A 12,527-nucleotide genomic window follows, 5' to 3' on the forward strand; every position below is an offset into this window, starting at 1 on the left:
AAATCAAACACTGAGATAAAAAAATGATCAATTTTATGAATTAATCAGAATATAGCATTGTCAATCAAATAAAATGACAAAACATTTAAATATAAAATGCTATATAAATGTACAATTCACAAAATGCATATTATATAATTGTAAAAAATATTTTCTTTTTGTAATTATATTTAAAAAATGTATTTGAAATTTGAAAATAAATAAGTTGGTATGTCACTGACATTGAAACCCATGCTTGCTGCAATGCAAAATGCTAGTCTCTTACAACCCGCAGGCCAAAATCCAATAAACAAATACCCTCCAAGACCGCAAACAACAAGGACAGCAGATCTAAATCACTCTGTAACAGACGCACCCTGATTCGGATAAACATAATAAATGCGGACCGCATGAAACCCCTGTGACATCGGCAGATCTTACGCAACCCAATTTGTCTCCAATATAAAACAGAAGAGTACAAATTGTTGTAAAAATGGTTGAGTGAGCGCCTGGTGAAGGCAGATGGGCTTTTATTATGTCTGGGTCTTTGGAGGCTGGCCTGCAGCGCGCCATCACCAATAAGCCAAGCGGGCCACTTGTCTTCTTCCACTCTCGGAGGAAGGAAAAATTATTTTTTTAGGTGAGGTTCTTGCCAGAGGCTGTAAATGGCATGCCGCAGACTGACCGCAGAGAGCGAGGCTTATGCCCGGCGCTGGCATGAGTTTATAGACACGCTCTGAAGTTTCTGAGTCGACGGTGCTGTGTGTGGCATTACAAACAGAGCACCCACCACTAACACATGGCCTGTACCTCACTACCAATAGAACTTCAGCTGCTCTAACCTCTTTTTCTTAAACCTATTTTAAAGCACGCTCTGGTAATATGCGGTCCTTGAATTCCCAGACTGTGTGCCGTGTAGTTCGGCATTGAAATTTATTTCCAAACCTGTGTTCCCCTCATTTCAACACACCCTCGCTGGACTTAATCAATTGTTTTGTACTTTGCAACTTTGACATGCAATCAAGATTTTCTGCCCAAAGGCACAAACCAATCCTCAACCTGATGTTTCTGAATGCATTACACTGACTTTCATTTGTTGGGGTCTTACAGGCACTTGCAAACACACTTGAGCACTTCTACAGACTAGAAAAAAACTAATCAATAGCTTTTGGTGGTATATCTTTACTGCCTGATCAGCTGACCTTTTAAACCAGAAGTTTGACTTCGTCCACATTCTCGGTCATATAGTATATCAATGGTATCACAAACCTCAGCTGCATGACTTTTTGATAAGGTAATATCATCGCTGAAGCTTTCTGAGATGTTCCACCAGCATTATATATGACTGTTTCTTCAAGTAAGAGCACTGAGTTGGATATTTATGTTTATTACAGATGACTTACAACAGTAATAACAGATTCCTTCTCTGTTTATTACAATGAAGGTCACATTAAACATGTCCAGAAAACTTTTTACTATGTCTTCATTATTTATTTTTGCTGTTTCAAATGTTTCAAATTGCTGTTTCAAATGCTGTTTTCATGCAAAGATTTTATTGTTTTACCATTGTCCCAACCTTCAAACAGAGTTGCATATTTTAAGACTGGGACAAGGGTCAAACAACAAAATCATTTCTAAAAAGTTTGAGGTTGGTAGGTGGTAAAACAGGAAAAAACCAACTGATTATAGCTAATAATAATTCAATCAGAGGTTGAAAGTAGTCTCTTACTCTGACTGCATTTATTTGATATAAAATACAGTAAAAACAGTAATATTGTGAAATATTTTTTACAGTTTCAAAAATGTGTTTTCCATTTGAATATATATTAAAATGTAATTTATTCCTGCGATTCAAAGCAATTTTTAGCATCATTACTCCAGTTTTCAGTGTCACATAATCCTTCAGAAATCATACTAATATGCTGATTTTCTGTTCAAGAAACATTTATTATCAATGTTGAAAACTTTATTAAAAAAATACAGATTTTACAAAATATGTATTTTTTTAAAGATTCTTTGATTAATACGAAGTTCAAAAGAACAGTATTTATGTGAAATAGAAATGTTCTGTAACATTATAAATGTCTTTACTGTGACTTTTGCTCAATTAAATGTGTCCATACTGAATAAAAATATTAATTTCTTTAAAAACAATCTCACTGAGCCTTGCATGTTGAATAGTAGTGTACATTTTTATACAAATTATGATGGAAGAGCTTAAGAAATAAGAAGAAAATAAAATAAAAATCAAGGTAAATATTACCTGTGAACAGAATATATTTTATTGTGTGACATTTCCAATCTAATTTAGTGATACTATTTAAAAAGAGTGAAAATATGATACATAAACATCTATGAAATTAGCTTTAGCAAGACAAAGGAGTCAGACATTTGAATCTATAAATGGCTAGTTCTACACTCTCACTAGTTTCATTAGTAGTTACAGGTCCAAAAGTGCTCATAGCTGAAGAAACACTACTTTCTCAGCCTAAATTTTTCCTGATCAGACCTTTCCTCTCTCTGCTGGTCATCTGAACCTCCTCTATATTTGGTATTGATCGGAATAATCAGTGCTGGATGAGATTGTGACATTGGGTTTGACATTTCAATGCAATTGTTCTCTGACCTTTATACAAATGAAAGAATGCATCATACAGCTTGTACATGACTCCATCTGATGGATGCTGGGATCTTGTGAGTTGCATACCTAAGAAAGACACGCAGACTTTGCAGAAGGTGTTGAACTGAAACTTGTTGGCGGCTTCCAGCAGGGTTTTGGCATTGGCCGAGTGGATGACCAGCGAGCCGGTGTAGACGAACTCCAGCAGCAGCTCCAGCACATCTGCACCGATGTTAGTCATCTTCAGCTCCAGCTTCTCTCCACTGCCCGTCTCTCTCGACGACCTGACCACACACACAAACGTACACCAAACACACAAACACAGAGCTCATGACCACAGGAAAGTCAAACGACCACATCATGCTCCAAACACATCCAAAATCCATTACAGGATGGTTCTATCAAACGGATGCCTTTTCCGGTTTGATAAAGTGATTTTTTAAAGCAAACTAAGATGTAAGATTTTAAATATTATAATGTGTTTAAAAGTCAATAAAATGCATTTTGCCATCTCAAGGAAAATTAATTTTAATTTATTTGGGGTTAACATATGACATGTAAGATGGACCCCTTTTAATAAATAAAACAAAAACAAAAGATAAACTGATGCAAAAGAGGAACTCAAGTTACAATAGGACCTATTTATTTATTTCTTTACTTGTTTATTTATTTATTTAAATAAATGTTTTATTTTTAAGATAAACTGATTCAAAAGAGGACTGAACTCAAGTTACAATAGGATCTATTTATTTATTTGTTTGTTTATTATTATATATTTATTTAATTTTCAACATCTAATTTTGTTTAATAATAATTATTAATAATAATTAGCTATTAGTTCATCTGTATTAATAATTAGTTAATTAGTAAGTTATTTTTGTTTATACTTATATATTAAATATATACTTTAAAAGAAAATTAGCTTTTATAAATATATATTATTAATATCATTATATTTTAATTTAATTCAATTTTAATTGTTTTTAATTATAAATTAACAAAAAATATATGTTAAAAAGTTAACATTTATTTTCTTTTGCCTTTGAATAATTGTTTTTACAAATCACAGTAATTTTACTGTTTTCTGTTATTAATATATGATTAATACAGTTTTTTTTCTTGCCAGGATCTTAGCTATACTATGTTGTACTTAAGATGGTTATATAATCAAAATGTGACTAAATAAATAAATATTCATTAATTAATTCAAAAACAAAACCTTTTACACTAAAAAAGATGTAGAAATAATTTTCACTCAGAAATTGCAACTAAATTTCACAAACAATTACAAAGAAATGGCACACGACAATTAAATGTGAAATTTTGAAGTAGAAAAACAAAAACAGTATTTTCTTGTAAAAACTCTCAAATAATCTTTGTTTTATTTACAACTTGAACAAAAAAAAATCTTGTGCGGTGTAGTAATACACTGTTTAACTAAAATAAAAAAAGTGCTGGCTTTTATTTTCATGTATTCCAGTTTGTTTTCATCAAAATGTGCATGTTATATACAGTAGAAAGTAGAAACACGGCATTCATGACGCAAAGATAGATTAAATAATGAATGCGGCTTATTAACACATAGTCAAATTTGGCACTAGTTATGCATCATTTCTCTTTTTTCTATTATATTTTTTACACACAAAAGGCATCTGTTTTGTAGAAGGACCCTACAGGAAAAGCATAAAGCACAGACTCAGTACATTTTGATTCTTGCATCTGAAATTAAACTCAGTCTGAACGAAAGAAAGAAGTCAAACACTTTTTATGAAACATGAGCATGGCATGCTTTGAGGACGGGCGCAGGTGGTACACAAGAGACAATGACAGGGGGAAGAAAGACATGGAAGGAGAGGAGGACTGACACCGCAATCTGCCTGTCCACATGGAGCGATCGCACAGTAAAGCGGCCGAGATGGAAGCGTTTCATTACGTTAATAAGAGTCCTACAGCACCCCGAGCACATTCACGCCACAGCAGCTCTCCGGATCTGCATGTGAGACTCTTACAGCTACCTGCCCGCTCTTGTCTTTCACATGCAGTCGTCAAATGTGATAATTCCCAGGGGTGGATGGGAAATGTGAATAATGAGCAGCGTCAGTGGTTTTATGCTCTGAGAGGAACGATAATCCCCTGAAGGTCAAGGGCAGGAGGAGTGAAATTAATAGCCAAGCAGCCGTTGATTGTGTTTTAGTGTGTGCTGAAGATTGCACTGATGTGTACAGTCACCAGATAAGTGCCAAGCAACCACACAGAAAGCCGATATACATGGAAAGGCCATTAAGGTGAAAATGAGGTGATTCTAGATCTTTCTCTCGGCCTGTGTGATAATCCACCCGTCGGTTTTCTATAAAACGGTCATTTCGGCTGAATATTTTCCTACTAAATTATTGATTAAACCACTGGGCATTCGATCTAGCTCTACAAATTGGCTTCAAGCGCAATAGTGAGCTGTCTATGTTTCATGCAACTCTGAAATCACGTTCCCACGGATCCCGCTGAGTGAAAACTGTCTGTAAAGTGATGCAATGCTGAAAAACATCAAGTGTCTAAATGCTACAGCATTCAAACCAAGCAGACGGGAATGCCGGTGTGTTCGAAAGCAAAATATTTCATCACATTTTCACCTTCTTACATGGTTCTTGAACAGAAAACATTTTCTGTATAAACTGGCGTTTTAGTCTGCAGCTGAAGGCAGTGTATATAAGACACAGCATCTGAAAAAACTGCTAATACTAAGTACTAATGACTTCATTTGAACATTTTTTAGTAGAGTATTTACTTCCGTAAATCCACTTTCATGTGTTTAAAACTTCTGGATTTTGCCTCAAATATCAAAACAAGAATAGATTTAAAGTTTTAAAAATCAAACAACTTCACTATAGCCATAATCCAACAGAACGGGGCTTCTGGGAAGCAATAATACAAAGACAATTTACTTTATATAGCTATACTGACTAGCTACTTTGTTGTTTAATAATAATAATAAAATAATATAATATAATATACTATACAAGTAAAATTAAGACAATTATTTCATTATCATTTGCGTACAGAGGGAAACAATGCAATATAATATAATTATTACAAAGTTATTATTTTTGATGAAATTCATTAGTTTAAAAGCCTTTCAACTTCAAGCCTTTTAGTAATACACTGTCTGTAATAAATCAATCATTCAATAAAAAAAATGTAAAATACAGAGTATATATAAATATATAAAGTGTTTAGAAATGTCTTGCATTATAGATATACTAACTAGTTTATTGTTTAACAATATAATAATAGAATACAATATAATATAATATCAATAATATAATCAAATTATGACAAAGTTATTGTTTTCTTATGAAATTCATTAAAGGCAGACATATTTAATTCATTAAATATGATTGCAAAAACAACTTCAAGCCTTTTAGCAATACACTGTCTGTAATAAATCAATCAATCAATAAAAACTTTTTTAAATATACATAAAATGTATATATAAATATATAAAGTACATAGAAATGTCTTTATAAGGTTTTGGGGTTTTGCCTCTAACATCATTTTGCAAGATTTATAAAGGTCTCCTAATAATGAACCATTTCCGTTGTTCCAACCAGGAATTATTTTCTTTTTTATTAATCATAAAAGGAGAAAATTTCTACTAATCAAGCTCCAAAAAGGTCTAAAGCATAAAAGTAGCCCATAGAACTCACTGCACTATATTCCCAGCTTTATGAAGCCATACATTAACTTTGTGTGGTGAACGCACCAAAACTAGCTACCGGAGCTCTCAAAACTCATTTGCACTTATTCGATTCAAATCCCAATGCAAAATACAACCATAAATACCATTTCAATCTGTAAACAAAAAGATTTCGGTATGTTTCTCTCAAAAAGCTACTGCATGGCTTCAGAAGACTTAGAATATAGTGCAGTCAAATGGAGCAGTTTCACACAGCCTGGCAGTTTAAATCATCCATTTTCCCTGTGAAGAAAACAACAATCCTTGCTGAAAACAAGCTCGGCGTTTCTGCCGAAGATCTCCTTTTGTGTTTTCCGACAGAAAGAAAACACTTAGACATGGTGGGAGTAAACGACGAACTACTTCTGGAACGCGCGTCTGAGAGGATCCCATCGTCTTGCACTATGGGCTGCATTTTACCACAATACTTTTTGGCAACAATGACTTCGACACCGCACGTAACCTGTTGAAGCCGACTAAAGGAAGCGGGAGGAGCCGAGGACACGCCGACGGACAGGGTGGAGGAGACGGGTGGAGGAGGGTTGAAGTGAAGAAGACAGAGACAGAGAGAGAGAAGAAAAAGTGAGGCAAGAGGACGTTAGTTCTGCCACAGGAAGCCAGCAGCCATTCTTCAGGACCATGACTGGATCTTTGAGCGTGACCCCCCACCAAACCTAAACAAAGACCCCGTGGCCCTGTGCATGAACATAGGAGTGTGTAGGGTGTCATTAGTCTCCACTGATTGAGTACTTGAGGGGGAGAAGGACAACTCAAGAGGACAATGTGCAATTACGCCCCTGGAACTACAGCTGAAAAGATTAAGAAACGCCACTCCCTCCTGAAAAGCAAAAAAAAAGCCAGAGTTTGTTATTTTTGTCCTCTCTAATTGCCTTGGCGGTAGGTTTTAAGATAACAGAATGGGATGTAGTCCTGGGTTAAGTTATGGAGGTGATAGAGAAGAGAAAAGGGGGGACAATAAGAACGGTAAAAGACAGGAAGAAGATGTTCATCAACCAGGTCAATTAGTGCAATCTGAATCGGCTGGAGTAGCAATTTGTTTTGTCTGAGCACTTTTATTATGGAAATCACTCTGGCTTTGGAGAGAGGTGCATATTTATGGAGCTGCTGATTGCAAGCGTTGTTTTTCAGCAAGATGGAGAGAGCGAGAGACAGAAAGCGAAGCAGAGAGAGCGAGCATGTCTGTGAGAGATAGAGCAGAGAAAGTGTTTACAAAAATGAGCATCTATTATTTTTCTCACTTAAAGCGCCATTTTTTCAGCATTAGCAGCCAACATGAGGATGAGGATGATGGGAGATGGCCACATGGTGCATGTGTGTGCAAACAGAGATTATAAATTAACTGGGGACGTCCAAAAAAACTGCTGGCCACTGTTGACTCTAACACATTCAAACACACACACACACACACACACACACACGAAAATAAATAAATGTAAAATATCTGGAGCTCATTTTCTCTGTCTGTTGCCAGTAAAGCATGATTAAACATGAAAATAAAAAGCATGCTTGATTGACCATAATTATCCTCGTTCATGTATGTTTCCAGACAGAAATGGCTACAGCATCATGTTGGCATTCGAGGTATAGGAGAGTGGGGTAAGTTCACTTAATAAAGAGCACTGTGCATTATTTTTGCCACATTTTTTTGCATGTCTTTTTCTATAAGCCAGGTAAAATAAATTTTACGCAAAAGCAAATGTAAGCAGTAATTAATAAATAAACAAATGTTTTTAAATATATACATAAATTAAATATAATTATGTACAATATCATTATATATAATATATATATATATATATATATGTGTGTGTGTGTGTGTGTGTGTGTGTGTATGTTTTAAAAGGGGTCTAAAACGTAACTGTTTAAAAAGACTTTTAATGTTTAAACTTTTGTGTTTATCTCAGTTGGAAGCTGGTTTTAATGATATTTTATTTGTTCTAATGGTTTTATATTATTATGGCTCTTTTTGTAGCACTTTGAGATTTTCTTTCAAATGTAAAGTGCTTAATAAATAAAATGTATTATTATTATTATTTTATATTGAAAACCATAGTTTAAGACCTGCATATTTTTATACATCATTAAAACTATATTATTAAAATTATATAAAATTAGAATAACTTTTACAACTATATTAAATATATATATAATTTTATAATGTGTTTGACAATTAATTATATAAATTTTTTAAGACCTGCATAAATTTGCAGCAAAATAATTCAAGACTTAAGATTTGAGTGTGAGGAAATCTGATTCAGATTTCTCTGGCTGTATGCTACAGATCATTTCAGCTGACAGCAAACATCCTGCAATATAATTAAAAGTATTAGTTATACCTCATTTCATCCCATTTCTGCTTGCCTACATGAGAACTCAAGTAAAACATGACACAGCTTACCCCACTCTCTCCTATTTCGGCGTGATACGGATTCAAAAGTAATACAAAGTCTGGAAGAAAAATCTACAGATACGACCGAAAAGCACGACAGGAAAGGGGAATAAATAAAAATAAGCCCTTTTTTTTTTTTAGAGGTTTGGAGAGAAAATTGTGCCACTGAATAATTACAGCATGAAATATGAATGAAGAAGCACACTGTGGAACTTCATTACTGTATATAAACTTCAACCCTCCGCGCAAAAACAGCCAGAAAGTGACTTTCCTCTAGTGCAGGAGGTAATTGTGGCTTCATAGAAGTCGACTGTCACATCCCACGGGATTAATGATCTCCCACTGTTTTCCCAATGAAACCTTGCTACTTCCTCGCACTTGTAACGCCACATCTACTGTAAAACAAACGCGTGGTCTTATATAAATAAATAAATCAGAGCTACCTTAAGCTAGCCAAGTTTCACATTACGCACATACGCTGACGGCTTGCCGCAGTTGCACTACCCATAAATTAAAGTGGCACCGAGCATACTTATTGAAAATCCGGAGGGGAAAATGGAATTACTGAGGGCAATCCGTCTCTGCGCTCCAAACGGCAGACGCTAAAGGGGAGGCTAATGGCTTTTTTTTTTCCCGTGGCCGAGGGGAAGCGTGTATGCACATTTAGGAGGTGCATTATATCCTTCAGGTGGCATGTTCCCTCCTGCACCCCTCAGACGAGCTTAATGCGCGAGCGTAAAAATAGCATGTGGCTCAGGCAATAACAAAGCGCAAATGATCAGCCAAGAAAAGGAAACATTGTTCAAACCCGTAAATAAGGGCATGGTGAACTCATGCGATGCGATTGACTGGAATTTAATTATCTATCTATCTATCTATCTATCTATCTATCTATCTATCTATCTATCTATCTATCTATCTATCTATCTATCTATCTATCTATCTATCTATCTATCTATCTATCTATCTGTCTATCTGTCTATCTATCTATCTATCTATCTATCTGTCTATCTGTCTATCTATCTATCCATCTATCCATCCATCCATCCATCCATCCATCCATCCACCCGTCTATCTATCTAGTCTTGATAACTTTTGCTTTCCTATTTAGAAAATACAGTTTAAATGTATCTGCATTTCAATTTATTTCAATTCTTTAACCTTCATACATTGCATAATGAAACTTAAGGTCGCCCTGGACTTTATTATCTAACATTGTGCTCACACTAAACTTTGTGTCCTTTCATTTCCATTCATATGCATGCTAACATGGGACAATGAAAACGGACAAAGTTTGATGAACTTTGGTCTGTAATTATTTTAACCTTGAACTTTGACCAGTAATTATTATATTAAAAAATACCAAATAGAAAACTGTCACAGATTGATTCAATACAAGCAATATAAACCTCAAAGCTACTATAAAACAGTACTAAAACAGTACTTCCCTTACACCAACTATCATTAAGAAACATCTTTTGCCAATCCAAACAATTCCCACCCCACATTTTTAGTCTTTTTCCTTTGGAAATACACCATATTATGCATTTAAATTGGGTTGCGAATGCCGTTTCATGTTGACCTTAAGGAATTGGGCTTTAAAGTCGACGGGTTCATGCTCAGGTGAGGGTGACCCAGATCCTGGAGACGTACTGAGATCACAAATCTGCTCTTTTACTACTTTCCCGCAAGGCACTTAACCCAAGGATGCTTCAAGGAAGCTGTTCTTGCCATTAGCATGGTTTGGATGAAATGCATCTGCGCAATGACAAAAACACTGACAGACACCGACTATTCATGTATGTAAGTTACAAAAACAATAACATTTTCAGTGCAGGTCCCCTAAGCGGAGCTACAACAAAAAGCAGCATGTGATTTTGTGAAGTAATGAAATCCTCTATGAATTTCAGCACCGGAGAGGCTAATCTGTGCACATCGCCTGCCAAAACATGTCTCCTTCAGTCTGATATCACCAAACAATCACGCAAGGTCAAGCGCAAGGTCTTAAAAGGGACGCTTGTGTGCGCATGACTACAGGGGTCCGATGTTTACGATGACAATCGTATCTTTCCCTAAGCAGTGAGCTCCTCTATCATCTAGAGTCCCTATAAGCGCTCTGATGAGTTGGCTGCTCAGGTTTTTCTGTAAGGCGACTGGCGTCTATCCAGAGTACCTGCGCGAGAGTTATTGCATTCAGTTGAATAGGAGGAGACAGGCAACTTTGAGACAGAAAGTGCAGGGACGACGAGTCCTGCCCACTGGACTGAGCTTATGAATTGTGAATGTGAAAAACTACCAACTGTGCCAAGAAGAACGAAGGGCATCTGAGGACAGTCACTGACAGCTCAGGCTAGCTAATGTATAGTGAGTGTCAGGGAGACTAACAAGCTTAAAAACAGCCAAGCTACTTACTACATTTTTCAAAATTGTAGTGCAAATGTTTACAAAAAGTTCCGTAAATATATTTTGGAGGTAATTGTGCTAAGCTAAGCTACACTGTTTGGTGATGAGTTTTTGGCTCAAGGTCTGCATATAAAGTCACACCAGAGGTGTTCAGCTGGGATCAGGACTTGTCTTTCTGTAGACCAGTCAAGTTCTTCCACACTGACTCAATCAATCATGTCTTTTTGAACCGTGTCTTATACACAGAGGCACTGTCATGTTAGAATAGTAAAGGGTTCTGTCCAAACTGTTGCTATAAAATTAAAAGCACACAATTCCCTAGAATATCATTATATGCTTAAACATCAAGATTTGTACGCATGGAAATTACTAAAGTAGTCAAACATGTTCATTAGAAGGGGGTGACCCAATACTTTTGGCAATATAGTGTCTATTTTGGATAACTGTTATAATTATGTTACACCGTTTTATCTAAGAACTAAGAAAGCTAATGAAATGAGATTGGACAGATTTTGGCCAAATTAATTTCATATCTTTTCTGCAGTAAAATAAATACAGAAAAATGCTACTGTTAATACTTTAAAAAAAAAATCAGTTATATAAATTTTATTCAGTCTATTTCAGTGTCAATGCTTAAATTTAGATTTAAAAATCAAATTTTATATGTGACCCTGGACCACAAAACCAGTCTTCGCTGGGGGATATTTGTAGCAATAGCCAAAAATTCACTGTATGAGTCAAAATTATCGATTTTTATTTTATGCCAAAAATCATTAGGATATTAAGTAAAGATCATGTTCCATGAAGATATTTTGTAAATTTCCTACCATAAATATATAAAAATTTTATTTTTGATTAGTAATATGCTTTGCTAAGAACTGCATTTGGACAACTTTAAAGGAGATTTTCTCAATATTTGGATTTTTTTGCACCCTCAGATTCCAGATTTTCAAATAGTTGTATCTCGGCCGAATATTGTCCGATCCTAACAAACCATCATCAATGGAAAGATTATTTATTCAGCTTTCAGATGATGTATAAATCTCAATTTCAAAAAATGTATCCTTATGACTGGTTCTGTGGTCCAGGGTCTCACACACACACACACACACACACACACACACAAACACACACACACACACACACACACACACACACACACACACACACACACACTTATATTTACAGTATCACATTTAAGCAATAAAACAGACCATTCAAATGTCTGAGGTCAGTAATACTTTAAAATGTCAATGAAAAATGTATTTAATAAAAATACAATAAAAACATTAATACTGTGAAATATTATTACAATTTCAAATAACTGTTTAACTTAAATATATATTAAGATTTAAAGTTTTTTTTTCTGTGATGCAAAGCTAAAT

At 35.1% G+C, this 12,527-nt stretch overlaps 1 protein-coding gene across 1 annotated transcript in view; it reads right to left on the bottom strand.

Moving 5' to 3' along the window:
• LOC306844292 (kelch-like protein 29) overlaps window positions 1–12,527 on the bottom strand; it is a 225,573-nt gene that overhangs the window by 59,946 nt on the left and 153,100 nt on the right. The window contains exon 6 of the mRNA XM_079376299.1: window positions 2,687–2,883. Within this exon, the coding sequence (XP_079232425.1) occupies window positions 2,687–2,883 (197 nt within the window). The remainder of the gene's footprint in view (window positions 1–2,686; window positions 2,884–12,527) is intronic.

This window comes from Barbus barbus (assembly GCF_936440315.1).
Source record: "Barbus barbus genome assembly, chromosome: 24".
NCBI lineage: Eukaryota > Metazoa > Chordata > Actinopteri > Cypriniformes > Cyprinidae > Barbus > Barbus barbus.